The sequence below is a fragment of the Botryllus schlosseri genome, chromosome 7 (assembly GCF_051294905.1).
Source record: "Botryllus schlosseri isolate E-star chromosome 7, Bs_hap1, whole genome shotgun sequence".
NCBI classification, from domain to species: Eukaryota; Metazoa; Chordata; class Ascidiacea; order Stolidobranchia; family Styelidae; genus Botryllus; species Botryllus schlosseri.
The window spans coordinates 11,845,218-11,872,398 of NC_137242.1; the positions used below are offsets into that span (position 1 = coordinate 11,845,218).

The 27,181-nt window shown below is 41.6% G+C and overlaps 5 protein-coding genes across 7 annotated transcripts in view; 1 reads left to right on the forward strand and 4 right to left on the reverse strand.

Annotated features, from left to right (window-relative positions):
- Positions 1 to 27,181, forward strand: part of LOC145442220 (alpha-tocopherol transfer protein-like) — a 234,018-nt gene that overhangs the window by 33,653 nt on the left and 173,184 nt on the right. The window lies entirely within an intron of this gene.
- LOC145442202 (vacuolar protein sorting-associated protein 54-like) lies at positions 339 to 3,573 on the reverse strand. Its single transcript, XM_080320102.1, has one exon. It carries the CDS (start codon positions 3,569 to 3,571, stop codon positions 581 to 583), a length of 2,991 nt encoding a protein of 996 aa, XP_080176228.1. The 5' UTR covers positions 3,572 to 3,573; the 3' UTR covers positions 339 to 580.
- On the reverse strand, positions 3,606 to 5,342 carry LOC145442208 (snRNA-activating protein complex subunit 1-like). The gene has a single exon (XM_080320109.1). It carries the CDS (start codon positions 5,340 to 5,342, stop codon positions 4,164 to 4,166), a length of 1,179 nt encoding a protein of 392 aa, XP_080176235.1. The 3' UTR covers positions 3,606 to 4,163.
- Positions 5,356 to 5,736, reverse strand: LOC145442227 (uncharacterized). The gene has a single exon (XM_080320138.1). It carries the CDS (start codon positions 5,701 to 5,703, stop codon positions 5,356 to 5,358), a length of 348 nt encoding a protein of 115 aa, XP_080176264.1. The 5' UTR covers positions 5,704 to 5,736.
- LOC145443048 (protein YIPF4-like) lies at positions 15,019 to 17,475 on the reverse strand. The gene has a single exon (XM_080321032.1). It carries the CDS (start codon positions 17,176 to 17,178, stop codon positions 16,447 to 16,449), a length of 732 nt encoding a protein of 243 aa, XP_080177158.1. The 5' UTR covers positions 17,179 to 17,475; the 3' UTR covers positions 15,019 to 16,446.

The window sequence follows — 27,181 nt, forward strand, 5'->3', positions numbered from 1 at the left end:
CTTAAAGGCTACTCCAAGTTGTTTCGACGCGTTCCTCTCTTTTCATTGTATTGCAGTCTTGTGTTCTTTTGAAGCGATGAAAATATTAATAAACCTGATTGATTAAAGATAGGTAGGTGTCGAAACCACTTGGAGTAGAGATCAGACATCCACCTTGGCCTACGCGATGTATAGAAGAGGCATGCACACTGAATGAAAAGCAGAGCAGAGAATATAAAAGGCAAGCATCTTCCTATCATTCATTGTACCGGAGTCTTGTGATGTTTTGAAGTGATGAAATTTTATGAACAAACTTGAACTTGAAAATATATCTTAGAGGTGTAACACTAACTCCACAATTCATTCAAGTAGGCGTGTTTATTTGAATTCGCTAGACTTCATAAAATAGATATATTATGCATAAGACATAGGCAAAGCAATCCTCAATATAAATGAACAAAAATTGGTCGATAGCACTTTTGAAAGAAGTCAAAACACAATAATGATTTCAGAAACTACTTGGAGCCCGATAGCACACCCAGGTACAATCTATGGTACATAAGACTGTGGAAATTTCAACTAAGGTATTGGTACCGCGCGATTAACGCCACACAGACTCTATATTCAAGTCGTCATCAGTCAGAACTCCAAGTGCCAATAAACTCTTTTGATAGAACGCAATGTCCGACATTACCAGGCCGAATTTCGGGCCTCCGTCATTTTTGACATCGTACTGTTTCAGTTTCAATTTCAGACGCAGCTGGAATTTGTGGTGCGTTTCCAGCAAAATTCGCCGTATTTGCTCCCCCGGTAACAGGTCGTATATGGTCTCGTGCAACTTGACTATCTGACGAGATATCATCCGCACCTCTTTCGACGGCACGGGCGCCTTTACTTGCCATTTCAGCAAATACGATTCGATAACGCAGTCCAATATACTGATCAACTTACTGTCGATTTCGGCGATGTGGTCAATGTACGCCTTCGAGACGTGATCGAAGCATCTCAGTCCCTTCTGGTGGGTTTTTGCTATTTTTAGAACGAAATTCGATTCCATTTTGGATTCGAAAATGGACTTCAAAGACGGAATTAGATGCAACACCAATTGCAAACATCTCGACGCCAGCCCGAGATTCTTAGTGGAAATAGTTTTGAGGCCTACGGTTTTCAAAGCGCCCGCTCCTAAAACAAGTTGGCACGTTCGAGAGTTAAAATACGTCAATAGTTCGGAAACACGCGACGCGAGGTCAGGCACAGAAGTCGGAAGGTCATTGGCACATCGTATATAATCCGCGACAATTTTGAAGAGAAGAAGCACAGTCCCGACCACACAAAATCGCACGCCATCAATCGTCAGAGTAGACGACATCGCGACGTCCTGATTCTCGGACTTCGATCCGACTGTGTTGAACGAAAACAGTTCTTTGAACATTCTCGATATTTCCGTCGGCACTTCGGCTTGCTTCCAATTTTCGTTGTCAATGATAAGCGACAGTTTATTCCGTCTCTCCTCGTGAAATCTACCAATGTATATCGACACGTGAGACTGCAAGACTCCCCTCAGCGGGCTGTTGCTCTCGACGGTATTGCCGAAACTTGATTTCAGGTAGTCTGAGAAATATCTGTTATCACTGTTAAAATTATTAGCTTCATTTGAAAGTTCGAACAGCGCGACCTCGGTGTCGGCCACATATTTTTTAACCAATTGCAAGTAAGAAAGAAATTCTTTCGCCCCCAGTTTGTCTAGCGACGAGTTCTTATTTTTCGCGATTATAAGCTTCGCACATCGATCGTGGCAGAAGTCCGCTGCCCAAAGCATGCTCTGACAAACAAGCAGCATTAGTTGGTTATGTTCTTCCATGCTCAAAAACTGATTAGGGTCCGACGCACCGCTATCCGAATGATTTTCGACACCATCTTCCGCAGATGACGGTGTATCCGTGTTCATACTTTCCTCTTCGTTTCCTACAATTTGCGTCGAGGAGCGCGCCGCCTCCATTAATCTCATTTCATATTGATCCATGTCGTCGATGACATCACCGATTTCATCGTGAATATGATTGATGACATCACGATTGGAGTCATTATCACAAAGAGTCTTTGCACCTGCCGTAGGCATGTCCTCTTGATTAATTCCATTTGATTTATTCGAATCGTCTGCAAATTCGGCGGACGACATTTGCACTACAGTGACAATGACAGTTAAAAAAGATTTGATTCTTTGAAGGAAAATGTTCATATTGTCAAAGACATTTGTCAACATTTCAAACCACTCGTCGAAAGTGAGTTTTCTCATTCTTTCCGCCAATGTCTCAACTTTCTGAGGAGACGCTTCACCGCCGTTTACATTACCGTGGGAATCATCATTGTCAGATTCGATTGTGGGTCCTTCCGATATAGTTACGGCGTCCATTACTGTCATTTTGATGGCGGCTTTTACCGATATTTTGATTCCTTCGTGAAATTCCTCTAAAAACACCAGTTGTCTACGTCTTAGTAATCCGAGCGCGATGGATATTAAATGATTTGGATTTACAGTGCAGTAACCTTCACTCAGTGGTCTCTGTAGTTCAGATTGAATGCACTTCGATAGTTCATCTTTCATCATATGACTTATAACTTTCTCAATTTCTAACAATTGCGAGCTCAGATGACGGAAACAATGTATTCCTGCCAGCTCCTCTTTTAAAACTTGTTGTGTAGTTTCGATCAAGTCAAAAGCGCCAGAGTATTCGTTTGTTGACAAGAGCAGCTGTATCGTCGGTTGGGCTTGATGCACGGAACTCATAATATGAAGCGTTTCTAATAGCGCCTCCTTGTTTCTCAACTTCGATTTGAGGTGCAGGACTTTCGAGAATTTTTGGCTCATCTGCAATTTAGTGACGGCCATCTTGTCTCGCATGAGGCGAACTTGCGCCGAAAGTTTTTTGAGATGTTCGTTTAGATTCTCCTGCGACACCATCTCGTCGAAAAAAGCATCGGAACGAGCAGATATCTGTTTTACTATTGCTACCTCTACAATATCTAAATAGTGACTTAGTTTTTCTTGTAATAGTTTCGATGACGTGCGAATATTGTGATCGCGATTTTTATGTTGCTGCTCGTCTAGATTCATAACAGACACAAATGTGTTCTTGTCGTCCAACTGAAAACTAGGCATCAGGAATATCTTTGGCACACTGATCAATGCATGTTTCGCGGCTGCTTTTATGTCCGCATGATGCTGATTTTGGTATGATTTATTACTGGTATATTTAGTAGAGGAATCTTGCCATCTTGCTGATTCTTGCAGTTCGTTCAGGCTCTTATCCTTATCGGTGGGCAAAACTTGGCTCTGATGCCGAATAAATTTGTCCCTTGTTTGGCCGAGGTAATTTGAGAAACTATTCCAAGATATTTGAGGCGTCGGGTGCCGCTCGGGAACCGGTAATTTGCTAGGAAGGTCGCGAAAACCCTCGCCCCATGTCTTTGTGAAGAGGTCGTAATCACGTCGGGCCTTTCGAGGGTCGTTCAACAGCGCTGCGATGTTCACTTTTGCGTCCGCTACTCCCCAACGTTTCTGTTCACTTGTTTCAGCACCATTTTTTCTCATTCTAAGAATAGTAGCATGGACATCGATTTTAGTCTGAAAAAAAGTTATGAACGAGAGTTACCAAAAAAAATCGAGCAGACAAGGTTGTCAGGACAAGATACATTAACAAAACTTTCGATGCAAGAAGCGGACCAAGCAACGATACACTTTTAGTTGCACAGCCTCGGCACTCAAGTATGTTACCGTAGTGGTTAATTACTCCCAAGTTAAGTCACCTACATCTCATCAAGCTTCTTGTTCAATCAGGGAGTGATTTAATCAAACTTGTCCATTAGAAAACACAAAACATACCAAAATTCAGCTACTGAGCAGTCACATCACTTTTTTCCGAACTGTCAGCAAATCAACACATTATAATCTGAATGTAGAAGCTGCCTACTCGAACAAGCAGCGACAGCAAGCATATGACTAACCTAGCAATTGGTGGAGACAGCAGCAAAAAATTTCAGTGGTGAGGCGAAGAGGTGTGACTTAAGAAAATGCCCTTGGGGTATTCTTCAAACAATCATTTTCACCATGCAGTACATAAAAAGTAGGGAAAGTCGAATCAACGAGAATATACCATTAATGCAATAGCAAACAAACGTAAAATTTATCCGCTCGACACATTATCGTCGCCATTTGCTGTTTCTGATGAACAAATAGCGGGCAATATTTTACAAGAACCTGGAACATCGTCATAGTCGCGTTTTGACAATTTCAGGCCATGCTCTATATCGTCATAATTGTTGGCTAAATTGTTTGTAACACCAGGAACGTTCATAGATGGCGGTAACGTGCGCGGTCGGCCTCTTTTCCGAACAATCAGGCCAGTATCGGTAAGCAATTCCTTTTTCTGTGTCTTAATTTTCGTGGGAGGACGCCCTCGCTTTGGTTTCTGGTTAGGTACTGTTACGGACGATGCTAGCGCCGACTGTTTCAAGGCCTTGATATGAATGGCTCTCTCCGCGCAGTCTGAGTCTGATTGTGATTGGGATTCAATATTTGGCAGTGAATTGCTGACGTCATACATCGCCTTTGGCGGATTGATCATGTCAACAAGTTCCTTGTCAAAGTCCGCTTTGATCAAATTTAAAGAGGCGGGGTTGCTACCTTCGCCGGATTGAGCTAAATTGAAGCTGTGTTTCAGCTGGATGTATTTATCGTGCACGGCTTCCAACTGGCCAAACGTGTCGTCTTCGAGAACTTGAGATAACGGATCCGTCTCCTCGTAAATACTGGTGGAAGCCGCTATCTGTTCGCTCGCATTTGGCTGCATGCCGTTCATCACGTAAGCTTCGTCTACGGAAAGCATGGACGGGTATGCGCAAAAAAAGAAAGCTCGGTCGCACTTCAACTTGCGGATAATGTACGCGGCGTCCAAGTGCAGGTGTTCCTTGATTTCTTTCTCCAGCTCGCAAAAACTCCGCCAACACGACAGAGGCATACGAATTTTTGTTTTGTTCTTCATAGGTTGGGTGTAATACAACGAATAAAACGTGTAGACCCCACCGACGCGAACTTGCAGATTGTACGGGGGCATTATGAATTTTAAAAGGATTCGGAAAGCTTCCTCTAAGAATTCCCGCTGCTCGCGCAATCCGTTTCTACCCAGCAGCACAAAAGTGAAGTTTGTCGCTCTCCACACACGTAAAAATTCTTGAAACCTGATACTCTTCGTAGCCACAAACCTTTGAAGCAATTTCGAGACGTCATTTTGAAAGCCAGCGGCAGGATAGCTCGCGACCACGCTCCTGATTTCACAATTCTCGTTCTTCCCTTTACTGCTCATAATTCCTGATAGTTCAATTGTTGATCCAAGTATTGTCGTCTTCCGTTGTGTTATCGTCAGTATCAATATCTACAATCGGTTCGTCAGGAGAATCGGGAAGTACGTTCATATCATCGACCATTTGCTCATTAGAATCGTCGCTTTCGTCTTCAGAGTCTTCGTCCGTGGTACCGGTCGGACAAAACCGGCTTGCGTCGGCTCCTATGTAAGGTACGTCCGAATCCTTCTTTTCAGCGGCAGCTAACCAGAGACGGTGTTTATTCTCTTCCGCTAAAATTTGCGCCGACTCGTCTATCGACTCCAGCTCTTTAGACAGCCAGTCTTGTATTTCAGGTACAAAACTAGGAAATCTAGTTGTCATGTCCTATTTTCCAAAGGGAAATCAGAGATCAGATGAAATGCACTATTTAATCTTTGTTGGGTGACTTGAATCAAATTTTATCAAACAGTATATCAATGTATCTCAGGGGTGGGCAAACTACGGCCCGCGGGCCGCATGCGGCCTGCAAGACCATTCCGTGCGGCCCGCGACAGTCTAACGAAACTTTTTTAAATATTGATAAAATGGGTAGGCCTACTAATAATCGAAATAATGCAGGGACTTGATTAAACTATTTCTTAGTATATTTCACCATGATAATTCCATAAGCAATGGGGCGCGAAGCTGAGCTCGACTGAAAAAATTTTTCGCGCTCCGCGCGATTTACCGACGATTTCATAATTCTTTCTCTGTATTTACTTTGAATTTCAAATTTAAAAATCTCTCATACATAGTCGTAACCTTCCATGCGATCAAACTATCCGTTAGGTTTGCTAGCAACCTGGTTGCGTTTTGTGATATGACGATAAGGGGGCGCGAAATCTTTCACCATCACAAGGGGGGACGTGTCTTCAAAAGCTTGAGAACCACTGTTCTGAGGTAAATACTTCCTATAATATTTTTTTTGTTTCATTTCTGGCGCGACAGCCCGATCTCAAGGCTCACGCAGTTTGAAAGGTTTCAACTGCTAAACTTCAAAGAAATCCTAAACGAAATTAACATATTTCGGATCACGAGTGGGATTTCAGATTGGCCACTCCAGTTTCAACTATTTCAGTAAAGTGCTTATAAAAACCGATTCGCGCGTGTCTTAGGTAGATTCGTTCTATGTATGCGTGGAATTGGGGCATTTATATTTTATCCACACATAGTAGAAGCGTGTTTGAAGCCAACATGGTTATGATTCTGTGAGCATTATGTGTCCTGGAACTGAACCAAAAGTGAAAATAGTTTCTGAGATATTTCTATACTCTAATCATAATTGGAATCTAATTCGTGTTTTTCCAGACAATGCTATATAGAAAAATCGTAAAGATATAGCGTATTGCTGCTAACTGCTGAAGCGTCCGGCTTCTTGCTTAATGATTGGTTAGGTCACTAATTCCCGACTGGGTCAGACAAAAAACTGATCAGCAAAACCGGCATCCGTGGTCTAATCTAATCTGGAAATTTTGCAAAATTTTTCAGTTGTCCAAGTCTGCATATCTATTGGCGTATACGTTCGACGCCATACTCTGTAGTTCGACTCCGATCATGGCGCACAACACTTACGGATGGTACGCCGAAGGCCGAACGCATACGAAAAATTACGAATCATTCGACCGTGCTAAACTGACATGTAGTGTAGTGTTTATATAGCTCAGTGGTAGCAAGCGACAATAATGCACGACAAGCGACAGAACAACAAGGTTCTTCGGTTCGGTTTCAGTTCATCAGCAATTTTTTATCAGTTCAATACACCAGAAAAATTGCGATACAATCAGGGCCGTAACAGCACTTCGTCAGCCCCCCCCCCAAACGTTGGTCTTGGGCCCCCCATAGGGTGATAAACCTAACTTCTGGGGGGCTTCGCCCCCCAGACCCTCCTCAGGCTTCACCCTGTTTATGGCTACTTATCATCTACATTGGGGGGTTGTTTAGTGAGTCAGCTTTTGTCGCCTAAGCGCGCGAAGCGCGAAAATTATATAGAATTCATGATTGAATCGGTCAGTATGATCGGGAATTGCATATATATTGTTATCAATTTTTATCTTCTCTCTGCTCACGTAAACAGATTTGCCGGTAGAGCTGAGTGACGTGTGTTCGAAAAGGTAGGACCACTCAATAATAATTAAACATCTTCGGGCGTATACCCGTTGGCAGGAACGAAGCAGCACCTCGTCAGGGAACCCAAAAACTTGGGTCTGGGGCTCCCATAGGATGGTAAAACGACCCCCCCTCAAAATCACGTTGTTCGCGTTTGTCACTCAATCAGCCGTAGGCTACTGTATAGTGAGCCAGCGCGAAGCGCGAAAATTTTCGGTAATTTATGATAAAATCGGTCAATCAGATCGGCAATTGCATATATATTGCTATCACTTTCTTGTCCTCTCTACTCACGTAATTAGATTTACCGGTAGAGATGAGTGAAGTATCTTGAAGACGGGAGGGCCCGTAAATAATAATTAAACATTTTCGGGCGGGCGGACTCGTTGATATGACTTCGTTACATGATGTTATTTCGTGACTTTTCCAGTCTGCTAAATCAAAAAATATGGAATCGCATGAACGTATCCTACTAAACTGAAAGACGCACACGATTGCAAATTGGTATTTCTTCACTGGCGTAAAATTTTTCTCAGTGGAATGGTATTTGTCTTGTGAGGTTCAGATTGCCTAGACGGGAACATTCGGCGCCAGTCATTTAGGCGCCTAGGGACAATCAAACCTTTATGTATTTTGTATATATAACGAAGTCTGCGGTCAGGATAACGGCATAGTCCTTTTCGGCAAAGGTTTTCTCGCTGCCGATCGTTCTGGCACACTTCTTGGAGTCTCATATTAGATGACTTAAAACTTGATTGTATGTCTTGGTGGGTCGTGGCGCGGTAATGGCCCAATACCAAATAATAAAGATAACTGGCATCTGGAATTAGCGCGCAGCGCGAAAAATTTTTGAAAAAATTGCATCTATTTTTAAAAAATACTCTATGATTTACGCTAATTCACGAAATAATTTTGGGCCCCCTTCGAGCTCGCCCCCCCCCCCCCAATTGGGGGGTTTGGGGTGCGGCAGTTACGGTGCTGGATACAATGAAAAGATAGGAAGGTGTCGAAACGAGTTGGAGTAGTCTTTGGAATCAGACACCCACGTTGGCCTAAGGCAGGGGCAGGGGGGTCCCCAACCCGTTTCCCGCGGGCCCCAGGTAGCCCGCGAGGACCAGATGAGTAGCCCGCGAGACTGTTCTAAAAATATATCAAATAGCAGACTTTACCAATCGTCAGATTATTACCAGTGAACTTTTAAATATATATATGATTGATTTAGTTAGTCTTGTCTAAGTCACTCTAACACAGTGGTTCCCAACCTTTTTGCCTTCATTCCCCACTTCAGATTTATTCCGAGCCTTCATTCCCCACTAGGACCGTAACAGCACTTCGTCAGTCATGACTCGTCGAGTCATCCCATCCCTGATATATGATATCAGATATCCTCAAGTACAATTAGTAATGCATCAACATGTAATAGAATCACAAGATATCGAAGGCGTAGGATACACTGCCTATACAGGCGACATGACGGAATGCCATCCACGGTCTTTTTGAAATAGCGGGGGGTTCCGTTATGGTAGCTCGACGTCCAGGACAATGCCAATAAGGTAGTAAACAACAGTAGCTGAAGTACTAGCAGATTTTCAATATCTGTATACCGGGGTTGCATTTAAAACAGAAATAAACTTAAAACAAACATGTTTAAAACAAGGCCCTTGTTTAACACATGTTTTTTTAATTTAATTTTTTTCAAGCCATGACGTCATGAATATTCAATTGTGACGTCATAGTTGATTGACAGTGATAATTGAAAATATAGGGTAAATATAGCTCCTTTGACGAAATATCTGTACTATTGCTGTTGAATCGACAATTTTAAGGGTTCCAACCATCCCGTATCGATATACGTCGGCTATCGGGTGGTAATTGTCCGTAGGCTCAACATGTTTTTTTGGAAAGTATTTACACAATTACGGCATAATTACCACTTATGTACCATCGGTACGTTGATGACACTTTCGTTGTCTTTAACAAAGAATCGGAATGTGATATATATTTTTGAGGCATTTTAATCAGCTTCATCCGTCGCTCAAATTTACTATGGAAAAGGAGCATAACAATTCTCTTGCGTTCCTTTATGTCTTCGTAAAAAAGTTCAATAAGAGGTTTCTAACGTCAGTCTTTCGGAAAGCCACTTTCAATGGCCAATATATATCGCTTGGAATTCATTTTGTCCGACAAAGCGCAAAACTAATCTGATACGAACGCTTGTTCCCAGGGCTCTAATGATTTGTAGTAAGTCGGAACTTGAATCTGAATTAGATTTCATACGAAAAATCTTCCCGTCTAATGGATACCCTGATCACATTGTGAAGTCCACCATTGACAAAAAACTAATTGACTTCAGAGCCACTAAATTCATTGGACCCAGTAAATGTCCAGTCTATTTACATTTACCATGGATTAGTAATGTTTCTGGTAGATTTGAGAAGCAAATCATGTCGTCTGTCAGTCAATGTTTCATGTGGGTACAACCTAGGATTATTTTCACCACAAAATCTCTCTTTCCTGCAACACAGAAGGATGTACTACCTACCACAAAACAGAGTAGTAGGCCTATTATTTACAATTATGCGTGCCACTGTGACAGTCGGTATGTGGGTCGTACTTCACTTCGTTTGCAACAAAGAATCAACCAACATGTGCCCAAGCATATTAGAAAACCTGACGTCAATGCTATTTCAGACAGTCAATCGCAGACCAGTAACCCTTGCTTGCGCGACTATGACCAGACCATGGCATGTAACTCTGCAATAGGTCAGCACCTTCTTACGCATCCAGAGTGTGCAAAATCGTATAAAGATAACAGATTTTCAATTCTTGCTCGTGGACGTAGTCTGTTCCATTTAAAGGTTCTCGAATCGACTATAATAAAACTCGAGCAACCGATTCTTTGTCGGCAAAAGGACCGACTCCGTTCTCTCCGTGTATTTCATTAGTGTTGCGTCTCTAGCTATATATTATAGCTTATATGTATTGCACTAATTGCAGTTTTGCTTAACGCTCTCGTTTTGTGAAATCTCTCGTCGTCGTTGTTGTTGTTATACCATTCTTACATCACACTACCTATTTCATCTTTACATTTCGAATTGCAATCTCCGTATTATACTGACAGCCACTACCGACGAGGGTCAGTTGAAAAGCTTATAGTGAATAAATTGCGATTATGAATGTGTTGTTCGTTGCAATATTCAAATTCTGTACCACAAGGAACCTATTTCAATTTTACAAGTAAAAAAACACAATTTTTTTTTTTTTTAAAAAGGCCCTTGTTTAAAACATGTTTTAAACAAAGTGTTTCAAAACTCCATTTGTTTTAAATGCAACCCTACCCATTACGTATTGCATCTTTTGACACAGTTTTATTATACAAACATTGTGCGAAGTAATTCATGGTTTCTTTAAACAAAAACTATAGTGGTTAGCTTTCTGAAATGAGATGTTGTGATTGTGATTCCTACCCGGTGCTATGAATATCAAAGCGGAAGTTCTGTCTGGTACGGGTAAACGGCAGAAGTAAATGGTAGCCCGTTGCTTCAATCAGTACCCAAGAAGTAGCTTTTGGTTGCAAAAAGGTTGGTAACCCCTGGCCTAGGCGATGTAAATAGGAGGCATGCACTGCACACTGCGGTCAATAAGTGTTACGACACAGTGAAGACCAACGTGATTTTCACGACAACGCAACTGCTCCCTGCAACACGTAAAGATGTGCTACCCGCGCTTCCGCAAAGCAACGAATTTAAGTGTCACTGTGATTGTGGCTACGTGGGAAGAACGTCAAAGCGCTTGCAGGAACGCATAAATCAGCATGTCCCTAGATTCATTAGAATACGCTCGGTGAAAAGCTCACCCTTAACTCATCCGCTCAAGATTGATGCGGAACAATCAAAGGCCATAAATTCTGCAATTGGCAAACACTTGTTGGATAATCCCGCCTGTGCAAAAAATTATCGAGACGACAGATTTCGCATACTCGGAAAGGGTCGCTCACACTTTCATTTGTGTGCCTTGGAGTCGAATTTTATCAAAATACACCAGCCAAGGCTGTGTCAACAAAAAGAGTTCGTGTATCATCTAAAAATAGTAGGCCTACATTGAACGCTCTCGTATTCGACATTTCGTGCTGGTGACGTCATATTTTGTGTTACGATTGTTGATATACGCTGTTCTTTCGAATTCTCTACTAGTTGCTGACGATTACCCCTGACGAGTGTCAGCCGAAAATATTCGGGTTCATTTCAATATGAATATACTATTCAATGGTATATTGAAGTTCTGTACCTCAAAGAAGCTGTTGAATGAAAAGTAAAAGAAGATATATATACAATTTTCGCAGATCTTTGTATATGACGATAAAGTAGAATATTTCGTGGCAGATATATTTGACTTGATATTTTTCTCGGCACTGGGCGCGAATTATAGTCATTCGATTTCTTGCTTTCAGTATTGGTACCCAATCCTGAAAATTAAAAATACGTCTAATTTATAGAATAGAGTCTGACTAGATGCACAATTATGAGAGAACGTGACGTCCAAGATCCGACTTTGCACGTGCGCTCGCAGAAAAATCGTCGGCAAATGAAACCTCTGCACAAAATGATTGACGCGTATTCGCCGAGATCTTGGACAGGCCTATTTACATGTACAAAATCCAAGTAATCCTGCCCTTGCCAAATGATCGGAACAGTATAGGCTATACAGAGGTGACCCGCAATATACGCAAGTGACATTATTATTAACCAAATTCGCTCATTGACTTTGAAATATTATCGGGCTTCGCGCGGTTATGGCGTGAATCCACGCTGACTTTTCATGACATAATTGATATCGATTTTTATGCGTTCTGTTTTCACCGTTATCTAATCCGGTTCACCACTATCGGTTGACTAAAAAGCAGAGGTGGTCAGTAACGAAGTACTTCTACTTTTTGGAAGTACTCAAGTAGTTTTCCTCTACTTCTGGTACTTACGCAAGTATATCTGATTTTCTCTACTTCTACTTCGTAAAATTTTGTGATCTACTTACTTACTTTTCGCTATTTTCAGTTTGTCAAGTAGAAGTAGTTTAATCCCCCAATACGAAACATAGCCTGAGGAATTTCGGGGCTGTTTTCACGGAGTACCAACATTTAATATTCATAAAAGTCAAGTAAAGCCCAGAAATTTTGTTGCGCTTCGCGCATAGTAGTGATGGACTGACAAATATGTTTTCATGAAAGTATCGGTGAATATAATTCAGGTACCGGATTGCTTGATTGCTCTCACACCGCATTGTCGCCCATATTAAATATTTAATCACGGTAAATATGCCCCACCATAACGTTTGAAACTACCGTTTCGCAATCAAGCAATTACCTATCATATCGTAATCTAGCTAATCGTGTCTTGCTAATCTGAAAAATCCAGCTTTTTTGAACGTTACACCTGTTTTAGCATATCACCTTTGAAGCTTTATGGACGAAAGACATGAAGTATATTTTTCACTTTTTAGAAGTGGTATTTGTATTTCACTTTCAATTCCGAGTATCATACTTTGAGTTCTAATTACTTTCAGTTCTTTTCTCTACATGACATACATGTTGAAGCACAAAAGCAAGTGTAGTAATGCCTCTATTTTCCGAAAATAAAGTTACACTAAATATAACTTTTACGATCCACAATATTTGTTAATAACGTATAGGCTACTAATCGCGCAAAGTGATGAAACCGTATCCGATACAACTTCTACGTATTGCTCTTCACCTAAACTTGGCACCTTATAATATGGGGTAGGGCGCCATGCCATGATATTTTCTAAAAACGGGGTCTTCTAGTAAACAGAGGATTAGTATCGCATTTTCATATCAATACTATAATTTGCATCCCATGATGCAAAACATTGCTTATTCAGTCGAAAATTGATACCTCCTGGGATGCATCACTACGAATCAAGCTCTCTGTACCTGCCGCATAGCTCAATTCGCATCTTTTCACATTCCATGCGAACTAATTATTAAGACTGTTTTCAAAACTACTTACTTACTTGAGTAGATTTAAAGTCAGTCAATTCTACTTCTACTTCAAGTAGTTTTAGGTGACTCATTGAAGAAGTACTTCTACTCGTACTCGAGTAGATTTTTCTTCGCTACTTCTACTTCTACTTGAGTAGCTTTCTTGGCTACTTTGACCACCTCTGCTAAAAAGACGTCATCAACATTCAACTGGTCCGCGCAATGGTTCGGTAATGTCATGTGGCCCTTTGGCCGAAAAGGTTGGGCGGCCCTGGGGTGGACTATTAACAAGAGTCCAAGAAAAGTTGAAGTTATGGATTCAGAAGTAGCTATAGACCGCATTCGGCCGTGGTGTAGCATATCAGGTTGCTAACAAAATCCATAGCTAATGGATTCGCGTCCCAGGGGCAACATGATTTTCCTTCTGGCAAGCTAATTCTGTTTCACTTCGTGCAACAATGGCTAATATGTCGCGTGCGTCAAATCATTTGGCGTGCCATTACGCGATCATTTCACATGCCAAGGGTTGCGGACGCCTGGTATTCCATGATTCCGGTCGTGTCAATTTCTATTATAAAAATAGCCCAATTAACTACTTACACCGTTAGAGGTGGTTGGACATCATTTACGTTTTTAAGTAGGCTACTCGAGTAGTTTTCCTCTACCCCTTTTTAAATATTATAGTTGTATTTCTCTTTATGCACGGCATCATTACAGAGAGGTCATCTAATTAATCTGAGTTATTTTTCCGGAGCACGTAGAAGTTTCAAATGGCATTTTACGAGCTACCGTATTGTTGTTTCACATAACAATAATCGCGCAAATCGGTAATGCCGTTTCTGATTGCTTTTCGCCTCAACAATGGGCCCTGTAATACGGTGGCTGGCACAAGTCCATTACATTATCTGAAATGGAGCTCTGGGCTAAACAGAAGTATAGAGGCGCTTCTTCAAGGCAAATCTATTATTTGTATCCCACGATGCGGTCTAATAATTCTTGTGTGGTAACTTTGTACCGTATTTGAGATTTTTATTCAAGTATGTACATAAAATAGCAAAAATTTCTTAAATGCAAATCTTTCTCCATCATCGCAGCAGTCGATGTCGAATTTGTAGTAGAAACCGCCGGTAGTTGGCGCTCGTATGCTTGTTGTTCATATGAAGTTTTTGTAGTCGTTACTCGTTGCAACGTCGTTTACGATGGTTGGTGGTACCGAGCAGCACGAACCAAGCTCTCTGTTAGGCTACCGTCCGGAGGGCTCAGTTTCCGGCTTTTGACAGCCCATGAGAGCGTAATCACGACTGCTTCTCACAACTACGTATTTGAGTGGATTTCAGCGTCGCTACCCCTACTTGAAGTAGTTTTGGAATGTTTTGAAAAGAACTACTTGTACTTGAGTAAATTTTTGCTTCGTTACTTCCAATTGAGTAGCTTTCTCGACTACATTGACCACCTCTGCGTATGATGTAACATCCATTGAAGGATCGATGAACGTGAGCAGTGAGAAATAACAGCATTATCCTTTATCCTCCATAAATATAACCAAGATTCCAAAGTGCAGGCATATATTCTGTATTAAGGGTATATTTGCAATAGTTGCTATCTTCTATGTAGAAATACAGCAATAGAACTCATTGATGGCTAATCCAGTGAAGACTATTAAACATGTCTATGAGAAGCTTCTTGTAGGTACAGAACTTCAATCTACAATTGATTAGTATATTCATATTGAACAAACCCGAAAATATTCGGGTTTATTTCAATATGAACTGGACATGTCTATGAGGTAATTAGCCCAGTATACCAATGAATAGTATAGTGTACTTTCCGGTCCAACAACTTGGTATAAATTTTAAAAGTCCGATCACAATTAATGTCCAGATTACCAACTGTCATCTAACAATGGCTTTCATCCAGATTTAAAGCCTTGACATTGAATCATGAGGTTGTCAGATAAAATTGGTGAAAACTTCCAATGTTTCAAATGTAGGCAGAGAGTCAACTATAACATTGTCAGAAGTTCTCAGTTGCCACTGATATAGTTCTACCACACCAGTGGTTGCCAACCTGTGGTAAGCGAAGGTCTTCCAGGTGGTACCCAAGTAAATTCCTTTTTTTTCGACCGAAGATAGTTATTAGTTCAGGTGGGGTTGATTTTGAGTTTTTTTGAGCTGTAGTCGTCGTGGGCAGCGGCAATCCCACCAATGACGGCCTACGGGGAAGAGATCTAATCGTAAAACATTGGGATTCTTACCTAACCAGATTTCATTCTAGTATATTTGACCACAAGAATTCCAAATGGATACAGTACAGAAATCATATTCTGCGCCTTAAAATGGGCAGTTTATTTTCTGTTTCGCTGCCTTCGGCAGCTCAACATGGTTGTAACATTTTTGACTGCATTCGGCACGTGTAACTAATGTAGGTGGTACGCGAGCACTGCATAAAACCTCGAAATGGTACATGCTTGAAAAAGGTTGGGAACCACTGTACTACACTGGATTACTTTGAAGAAAATTTTATCCGACAATGAGCAAGAATATGCGAGGCAAATGGTGGTAATCAGTAACGCATCAGCAACAAAATTATATATTTCTCATTTTATCATAGTGTTTCGTTATGTCACAATAGAAATCTCACATCGCTTCAGTTTTGTGGCGTGTCCTACATTTTCCCTCGACTTTTCAATCTTGTCTTGCATTACTGTTGTACTGTTGTTAACATTACTGTTGCATACACATTCAGCACCAAAGTCCGTATTCGAAGCAGTCTACTGATCAGCAGATATTTATAAAATACTAACGGCCACTGACGTTCTGGCATGCACACAATCATTACCACAAATATCAACTGGACATTAGATAACACACATCTGTATAAAGAAGCCAGTATGTCCATTGACACATTAAATCAAGGAGGACATGAACAATTCAATGCCATTGTTCATTGACTTGCAATTTGATACAAATACATGAATTGAAGCACTATGCTCCAGTGTATAATGAAAGGAAGTAAATATACAAGAGGAATATTGGATATATAATAAGCACTTTTTTATGTTTCAATTCCTCGCTCGCAAGCAGAGTAGCGGCACTAAAGGAAGCCCACATCACGCCGACCATTCGCAGTAGCATGGACACAAAATATAATTTGTTTGTAGCGGACAGAACAAGAGCAGTAATAGCCAGTGGTAGTAGCGAGTATCCTATCACTCCCAGCGATTGTGAATAAGTCACATCCGCACCAAGAACCCTTGCGAGTAAAAATATCACCAACGACCCAATAAACCACATGGTTATGATCCACGAGACGACGTGAAATTGTCCATAAAGAGATACCAGGGAAAAGAACAACACAACTGCCAACGGACCCCAAAAGTCAGGATTGCTTTTCAGCACAGTTTGATCAAATCCGAATTTTGGGTGGGGCAAAAGTACACATCGTAATTTGTAGTAGATGTCTTTTGGATCGATATCAAGTTCCTCCAGTAATGGAATCTCCGTCTCGTCACCTTCATCATCATCGGTGTCCAACAGCCAACCGTAACCACGATTCTGAAAAAATGACCCCATCTTGCCGGATGAAGCGTATTCGCTGCGACCCGACCCGGTCGAGGATTCAGTGTAGGCTGGTGTCATTTCACCAGTCAGCGGCTCATCTGGCATGTCCAGCGTTACTTCGGCTTGGGACAAAAGTGCTTGGGTATCCTGAGACATAGCTGCTTTTGTTCTGCATTACATGTAAGAAACACTACAAAGTACAAACTGTCACTGAGAAAATAAAGTACATCAGGATGGGCAATAGCGTAGGAATGTGCTTGTCCGCCAACAAAGTCTGTCATTAACGAACAGCGGAACAGTCGAACACCAATGCCATTGGATCATCCCAGTAGAATGCCAGAGTGGAATGGGTGGCAACGTCACACACAACTTTTCGTTTAATTACTGAATCATTCTATGTAAGAAACCCATTTTTCACACACACCTTATTGTCGAAAACAACTGCTGTTTCCAGTCTGGGTGTGATATCTTTCACTTCTTTCAATCATGGAGCCCTATACTGCTACTGGAATCTCGATATGTTTTACCTTATATAACAGGTGAGCAGAAATCATAATCCAAATGAAAGTACTTTAATACAGAAAAAAATAAAGAATTGCGTGAGCACAGGACACCGATTCCATACAGGCCATGGAGCCAGGTTGGAATCCCGGTACGTTTAGCGCAATATCTTTGGTGTGCCAAGACGGTTCTCGGCGTCACACCTGTGTGCAGTCAGTAGGATCTTTGGTGTGCACGAGACACCGATTCCATATTGGCCATGGAGCATAATATATCAATCAAATCACAAACAGCCCAACAAAACATTTGGAATAATAACCACAAATGGAAACTATGCTAAGTGTGATACTTCTAAGAACTAAAAAAAAACTAAGAAATAAGACTATTCTTCACTATAGTCCACACGTCACATATAAGATGTCTTCCTAACTGTCCCAATGCCATAAGGATAAGTCGTTCCATATAGATTGTGACTTCGCACCTAGCATTGCATTACAATGTTTGCCAGCGCTGGATATGATGGGATGATAAGACATCTATCAAGGAAACAGTCCCTCACTCTCAGTCTCTAAGCTCCGTCACGGCATAGTGTCCCTCTGCCCTGCTCCAAAATACATCACTTTCACACTTACCAAAGGAGGAGGGTTGGTTCGATTATGTTCACAATAAGAGCAATTCTGTTCACAATAAGAGCAGTCTCATGTTCACAATAAGAGCAGTCATGTTCACAATAAGAGCAGTCTCATGTTCACAATAAGAGCAGTCGTTGTATTCACAATAACATCAGTCGCAGCACCACCATATCCCCCAGACACGATGTCCGAGTGTCAACGCAGTCCGAACACACTCCTGACATGATGTCCGAACACCCCCAGACACGATGTCCGAGTGTCAACGCAGTCCGAACACACCCAGACAAGATGTCCGAACCCCCCAGACACGCCCCAGACACGATGTCCGAGTGTACACGCAGTCCGAACACACCCCAGACACGATGTCCGAACGCCCCTTCCCCCAGACACACCCCAGACATGATGTCCGAATACCCTCCAGACACGATGTCCGAACTCGCCACGCCCCAGACATGATGTCCGAGTGTCAACGCAGTCCGAAGACACCCCAAACATGATTTCATGAACACACCCTAGACTTGATATTTGAACACAGGCCGGGGCATGATGTCCGAACACGATTTCCGATTGGCAACGCAGTGCGGACACACCTCAGTCATGATATCCAAACACCCCCAGACATGATGTCCAGAGTGTCAATGCAGTCCGAAGATACCCCAGACATGATAATACAATAAGAACAGCCATGTTCACAATAAGAACAGTCTCATGTTCACAATAAGAGCAGTCATGTTCACAATAAGAACAGTCTCATGTTCACAATAAGAGCAGTCATGTTCACAATAAGAACAGTCTCATGTTCACAATAAGAGCAGTCATGTTCACAATAAGAACAGTCTCATGTTCACAATAAGAACAGTCATGTTCACAATAAGAGCAGTCTCATGTTCACAATAAGAGCAGTCATGTTCACAATAAGAACAGTCTCATGTTCACAATAAGAACAGTCATGTTCACAATAAGAGCAGTCTCATGTTCACAATAAGAGCAGTCATGTTCACAATAAGAACAGTCTCATGTTCACAATAAGAACAGCCATGTTCACAATAAGAACAGTCTCATGTTCACAATAAGAGCAGTCATGTTCACAATAAGAACAGTCTCATGTTCACAATAAGAGCAGTCATGTTCACAATAAGAACAGTCTCATGTTCACAATAAGAACAGTCATGTTCACAATAAGAGCAGTCTCATGTTCACAATAAGAGCAGTCATGTTCACAATAAGAGCAGTCTCATGTTCACAATAAGAGCAGTCGTTGTATTCACAATAACATCAGTCGCAGCACCACCAGACACGATGTCCGAGTGTCAACGCAGTCCGTGTCTGGGGCGTGTCTGGGGGGGTTCGGACATCGTGTCTGGGGTGTGTTCGGACTGCGTTGACACTCGGACATCATGTCTGGGGCGTGGTGAGTTCGGACATGGTGTATGGAGGATGTCTGGGGGGTGTTCGGACATCATGTCTGGGGTGTGTCTGGGGGGGGGGGCGTTCGGACATCGTGTCTGGGGGGTTCGGACATCTTGTCTGGGTGTGTTCGGACTGCGTTGACACTCGGACATCGTGTCTGGGGGTGTTCGGACATCATGTCAGGAGTGTGTTCGGACTGCGTTGACACTCGGACATCGTGTCTGGGGGTGTTCGGACATCATGTCTGGGTTGTGTTCGGACTATGTTGCCACTCGGACATCGTGTCCGGGGGATATGGTGGTGCTGCGACTGATGTTATTGTGAATACAACGACTGCTCTTATTGTGAACATGAGACTGCTCTTATTGTGAACATGACTGCTCTTATTGTGAACATGACACTGCTCTTATTGTGAACAGAATTGCTCTTATTGTGAACATAATCGAACCAACCCTGTAGTACCAAAGCGCACAACAAATCAAGTTTCTAAAGTTTGCTGTCGTTTCGATGACGCGTTGCACTATATCCGATTCCAATCATATTCGGGAAAAGCAAAACCGGTTCTCTTACCGTCGGCAGGGCATGGTATGGTATGGAATGGAATGCGAATTTTCCTTACTCCATACCAGGGCATGGTATGGTATCAAATGGAATGAGAATCTTCCATACTCCATACCCGCCTAATCGTTCCATACCATACTTGACAATTTTCCATACCATAGCAACATTCTTCCATACCATTTTTCCATACTTTCGCAACTTGACCGACCTCTGCAGTGATATTCTATTTTTGATGTGTGGAAATGTTCCGGTGTATATATTCTAATTATTTTGATGAGATTATCCATTTAAACAGCCCCGATACACCCATGATATCCTCAGTTTCTTTATATATGTCGTCATCGATGTAGGAACGTATAGGCCTATACACACGGGATTATTTGGAAATCACAACAGAATCTCACGACATGTCAATCTAGTGTGGTAACGCAAACGCACTGCTAGCAGTAACCTCATCTACAGAATTACATAAAACAAAGGTATTGTCAAATCATAAGATAGGTTCCCAACCTTTATACACTTGATAATTGCTCCTCCAATAAAATTTGGTAGGACTAAAATATTCATATTTATTCCCAAAGCTTTTCGGCTGATGCTCGTCAAGGGATATCGTCAGCAATATTGCGAGAATTCGAATAACTATGTTCAACAACTATATATATCGCTAATTATGACGACAAACAGCAAATATACAAAGTTACAAAAACGAGGGTCAGCCGAAAAGCTTCGGGAATAAATATGAATATTTTATTCAAATGTGTTATGATGTTCTGTAGCCTACTCCTAAGCGTCTCTTTGTGTACTTCCGGAAAAGGTACAGCGATCAGCAATTAAACATTATAGATATAAGTCACCATAACCTACATCAGACCTGGGCAAAGTGCGGCCCGCGAAAGGTTGCTTGAAATTGAAAATATAAAACCTACTTTTTAATGTTGCTGTGTGGACTAAAACCATAGGATTTATAAACTGAAGCGGAAATTCGTTTGCTATCAAGCCTGTTCGTTAACATGCCGCGATTACGCAGTCTCCTTTACGTACCTCACAGGCCTAATCCAGATTCAAAGTAAAGTCAATGTAGCAAATTATGTCGTTACAATTAAAGTCACAAGAAGTCACTAAACCTTCTTTGATGCCATTGTCACATTACGCAGTTTACGGTCCGTGTTTCAAATTGTTACATGATGCGTTTCCAAAGCCCTCATTCGTAAAACAAGTCAATCAGTGCCCGTGATTTTTATTAGTATATCACCACCAATAAAGGATGTCAAAAAAAGAAAGTCGAAAGTTGAAATTCAAAGATGGTTCGGAAGACTAAATACTTGTTTACTACCCGTTTAAGGAGTATAATTTAAGTCTGTTCCATGACAAAATCACGAAGACATAGGCTACACTCGATCAAGGGACGGCAAATTTTGGAATAACTGCAAGCTTGGCTCACCAACATGGCCATTTCAGCAAGCTGCACACTTCTCGGAAACCAGCTACCAAGACAATATGCTTTATAGTATCATCAGGGCCGTAACTGCCGCACCCCAAACCCCCCAATTGGGGGGGGCGAGCTCGGAGGGCGCCCAAGATTATTTCGTGAATGAACTTTAATTATCGAGCATTTTTTGAAATTTTATACCACTTCTTTCAAATTTTTTTCGCGCTAGTCGCGATTCGGAGATCAGCAATGGTTTATAGAATTGGCCATTTCGGCGTCAGTCATTACCGCGCCACGATGCACCAAGATATATGAAGTTTAGGCCAACACGGCATTCCGAGAAGGCACTGCAATTGCAACTGCTGATCAAATTAACTAAGTAAAGGGAAAAGAGCTCGACAGCGAGAAAACCTTGGCCGAAAAGGACTGCTCTTATGTTGACCGGAAACCACGTTGTCCATCAATTATCCATAGACAATATTTGCCAGTGAAGAAATACCAATTGGGAATCGTGTGCGTCTTTTAGTTTAGTACGCTTTGGCGATTTCAATATCTTTTCACATAACAGACGGGAGGTCACGAAATAAAAACATGTAAGGAAATAATTTTACCAGTGGGCCCTTCCTAATATTTCCAATACAGCACCTCACTCAGCTCTAGCGGTCAAACTGAGTACGTGGGCTGAGAGAGGTAAAAAAATATAGCAAAATGTATGCAATTACCAATATTATTGACTGATTGAATCATGAATCACGGAAAAATTCCGCGCTTCGCGCGATTAGGGCATGAATCGTTCGGTCTGACCGCCGCTTTCTCATTCCCCAATATCAACACATCCACTGAGCACCAATTAGTGTAATTCACTGCTTTCAATTAAGAAAGAAAATCAATACGATGGAGAATACAGCTAAAATTTCTGACTCGGCCCGCCAACATATTTTCTGCCTCTTATTTGGCCCGCGGAGAAAAATAATTGCCCACCCCTGACCTACACTGTCGCACGCTATACTATGACTCGAGCAGGAAGAAATGTCATTTCATCAGTAACGAGTCCAGCTATGCTATCAATTAGCGATTCCACGATCTCCCGTGAGTACATATTCATGTACATATGAACTTTTATTTTAACGAATCAGGTGATTTCAATCACACCATTTCGCATACAAATGAATAGCAACCTATATGGTAAGGGAGATCGCGTGCCGCTGTCCAATCGATTCTCGCCAATTGGAGACACTGATAATACGAATTGCTGAATTGCAAATGAGCGAAGAAATATTACAGATATATACGATCGGCATTACATACCGACGTTTAATAAACGAAGTTAATAATGTAAAAAATATGTTTTCCAAGTGAGTCTATTCCCGAACAGAAGGCCTTAAATTCACCACAATTAGGGTATTACCCATCGGTTGGAAACACCTGCATAAGAATATATCTTTAAATATAATTTTACATCACCGCAATAATTTTGTGACAGCTAATCAAATGTTTGTTTTCTCAGTCATTCTGTGGGTCACACTCGTTAGCCTCATCAGCCAACATCAAGGTGTCCGCTGTCTATTATATCAGATAACCAAATTTCATGAAGTTACAATGCGTGTTGTATAGGCCGGCATACCGTAACGTCGCTCCAAGACAAGCTACACATTTTTGAATCACAATGATCTGTCAAATAGATATGGCGTGATGATCATCCTCCTAAAGCGCAGAAAATTATTTCCTAGTTCAGCAAATTGATAAAAATATTCTACATTCTCATGCAATTGTAACGCGATCACGGTCGAATATCATTCATTTTTATGATATTTAAATCAGAATAATTATCAATAATATTATTTTCATTCATATGTGCGCGTCGCGAAACTTCGTTGTCTTTAAATAGATATCGACCGTGATGGTTGAGTCATGAATCACAATTTGAGATATGAACATAGACAGTGAGCGATTTTCTGTGGTATGCAATCAATTTGACAAATCGAAAGTAGGATTACTGTCATGGTTCTGGCAAAACTGCCAAAGTATTGAAAAAGTATGGAAGTATGGAAAACACGTCCCTTACCATACTTGGGAAATTTCCATACCATACCATACTTGCATTCTTCCATATTCCATACCGAAATTTCGTTCCATACCATACCATACTTCCATACCATACCACCGTACCATGCCCTGCTCAATACCCGCCCAATCGTTCCATACCATACTTGACAATTTTCCATACCATAGCAACATTCTTCCATACCACATTTCATACTTTTTCCACACTTTCGCAACTTGCCCAAACTCTCAAGTGATATTCTGTTTTTGATATGTGGAAATCTTACGGCGTATTTAGTCTAATTATTTTGGATAAAATTATCCAAACAGCCCTGATGCACCAATGACATCCCCCGATTTTATATTATATGTCGTCAGCAATGTATGTTGCCTAATCATCGAAGACGAGGCGTATAATATATAGGCTTATACACACAGGATTATTTGGAAATTACAACAGAATCTCATGACATGTAAATCTAGTGTGGTGACGGACTGCTAGCAGAACATCATCCACAAAATTACATAACCAAAGTTATTGGGAGATGAGAAGATTGGTTCCCAAGCCTTTTTCTTTATTCCACACAACCTGAAATCTATATTTCACCCTTTAAAATTGCTCCCTCCAATAAAATTTGGTAAGACTTTGTTTTGTAAAGACTTGCTAAGGGTGAAAATTAAGACCCCCAGAATTGAATAGCACGCAATGAAATGAATGAGCAGTGAGCTGGTAACCGTGAACGCAATGTTGCGCCTCGGTCAAATATATATGCCCGCAGACAGAAAAACAAGAAGGGTTTAAAATACTTCCAAATGTAGCGAGGTAGCATCAATTTACATGTGTAAATGCCAAACAATGCATGGACCAGATAAACTTCCGGCTGTTAGATATAAGCTGCCCTCAGCTACACTTTCGCATGCTACATAACTCGAAAGAAATATGCCACTTCATTTGTAACGAGTCCGGCTATGTTATCAATTAGCGAGTCCCCGATCACCCTGAATAGATCACATACATATGAACTCTTATTATAACGAATCAGGTGATTTCAGGGATATCCCTGGTGATTTCAATCGCATCATTTCGCATGCGACTGGACTGAATAACAACGTATATGCGGCAGATCGCGTGCCGCTGCCCAGTCGATTCTCGTTAATTGAAGGCACTGATAATACGATGTGCACTTGTGCACCCACTCCGACACCCTTCAATGCCTGCCGAGCCGACAACATGACGCCTTAATGCATCTTCCAGGCTGGGACCCGCTTGTCTCTCATCTCGGATTTTCCTTTGGACCTCATTCTGTTGCCACCAGAGACTAAAACCAATTCTTAGACGAGGCTGGGAGGCCATTGATGACATGGTATATTTGCTACTATGAGGCCACAGTCAAAGCATGGCTTGCCTCTTCTCCTTTCTCATGGAGACGTTGCCCGCATGGGTATTCCGCAACAGTATTCATAACCAACCGATCGGGCGTCGTCAGCGGCACTCCTCGGCCCACTGATGGCTACCCGCCATGCATTTAGGAAGAGCATGGATGTTCTTCTGCCATTTTACCGATTTATCGCGCGGCGCCGCCCACAGACCTCGTTACGTCTTACGCCAAGCACATCTTGTACGTACCCTTGTACGCTTCAGTTCAATCGATCAATCAATCAAATAGATTTATTAATATTTTCATCTTTCAAAACACCGATACAATGAAAAGAGAGGAAGGTGTCGAAACAACTTGAACTAGTCTTTACGATAAGACACCCACCTTGGCCTAGGCCAGGGACGGGCAACTTCTCCAGTCGGCGGGCCGGATAAAGGAAAATTAAGTACTCGGCGGGCCGGATTGCTCAATCGATACATTATTCGCCCATTTATCCACATATACAAGGAATAAATCGTATTTAATGGAATGTATTTTACCGACAGCAATGTCACTTTAAAGCAGGGGCGGGCAACTTCTCCAGTCGGCGGGCCGGACGTAGGAAAATTAAGTAGGCCTACTTGGCGGGCCAGATTGCTGAATCGCTACATTATTCGCCCGTTTATCCACATATAGGCTACAAGGAATAAATCGTATGTAATGAATGTATTTTAACGACAGCAATGTCATTTCAAAGCCATTTCTCGCCGACAATAACGAACACAATGTGGATTTGAAATTAGCATTGTCATACAGGCGCCGCCGTGTCTGCTTCTATCTGATCAATCAACACACGGTGCAATCCTTAATTAGGATTTCAATGCGTTCTATAAGCCCGGTACCCCAAATTTACCAAGATTGATTACCAAGATATACCAAGATTCATTAAGCTTGAGTAGGTGACGAGATAGTGTCGTTGTTCAACTGTATGGCCTAATAATCTCGATATTGAATGCATGCCCGCGTCCTCTACGAAATTTGAAAAGTGGCCCGCGACCCGTTTTGAGTTGGCGACCCCTGGTATAAGCGGTGTCATATAAAAGCCTATAGAAGTGTGCCGTGCTACAAGTCGGAGGTCACGAAATCAACGATAAGAAATATCAGCCTGGTGTAAATGGCCATTGTAGTCGACAAACACCATGATTACCACAAATGACATTTGGGTTGAGTACATCGTAAATATCAATAATGCAAGTTGTTGTTTGTGATATTTGTCGACTACTATGGTCATTTACACCAGCAAGATATTCATTTTTTTTATTCCTTATCTAACGACTTGTAGCACGGCCCACTTCTAGGCTTTTCTTAAGACACCGCTTACGTGAATGAGATGGCGAGGAGGGGCCTATAGTTAAAACCTCCAACACTTAAGTCGGAATTCTGGAGTCGACCTCGGTCAAACTCGAACCCACAACCCATTGGTGTTGTAGCAGTGGATTATACCACTACGCTATATTTCGCCACAGATAATGCAAGTCTTCTCGCTTCGACGATCCTACGCGTAAGCTCTGCTCGCGCACGCTGCACATTCACGTATATAATAACATACAGTCACTAAAATTTGACGTACTAAGTGGGGAATCTAGGCAGACTGGGGCCGCGGGTCACATTATCATAGGGTTGCCATACGTCCGGAATTTCCCGGACATGTCCGGAATTTCACTGTTAAAACTGGGTCCGGGAGGAATTTCTAAAATATGCCTGAATGTCCGGAATTTTGAAGTAAGCTCATATTTGTTTCAAAAATCAACATAAACAATATTATTTTGGGGCAGATTTATGCTACATGAAATTTTCTTCGCGCTGCGCGCGTTTTAGTATCCCATATATTGGTTTTAATATGGAGACTACCACCCTCGAAAAAAATCCGATCAAAATAGATAAAAATAACATTCATTTACAGAAATAAGTATAATTGTAACCGCAATTACAAGATAACGGTATATTTGTAGAGTCGGTTTAAGTCGTTTGGATGCTATATTCAAAGATAGTGGTTCTAAACCTATGGGGATATAGTTTGCCTTTATTCTGATCATGTGGGCGGAGAGAGGATCAAATTGTATAGTAATGCATGGTAGAACCAATATTATTGCCATAATTCATTCAAATCATTCAACTACCAGATTTATACAGAAACCAGATGCATAGTAAGCTCCCAGAAGTTG

Coding starts and splice junctions, on each gene's coding strand:
- LOC145443048 (XM_080321032.1), bottom strand. CDS start 17,178: ATGTCTCAGGATACCCAAGCACTTTTGTCCCAAGCCGAAGTAACGCTG.
- LOC145442208 (XM_080320109.1), bottom strand. CDS start 5,342: ATGAGCAGTAAAGGGAAGAACGAGAATTGTGAAATCAGGAGCGTGGTC.
- LOC145442202 (XM_080320102.1), bottom strand. CDS start 3,571: ATGAGAAAAAATGGTGCTGAAACAAGTGAACAGAAACGTTGGGGAGTA.
- LOC145442227 (XM_080320138.1), bottom strand. CDS start 5,703: ATGACAACTAGATTTCCTAGTTTTGTACCTGAAATACAAGACTGGCTG.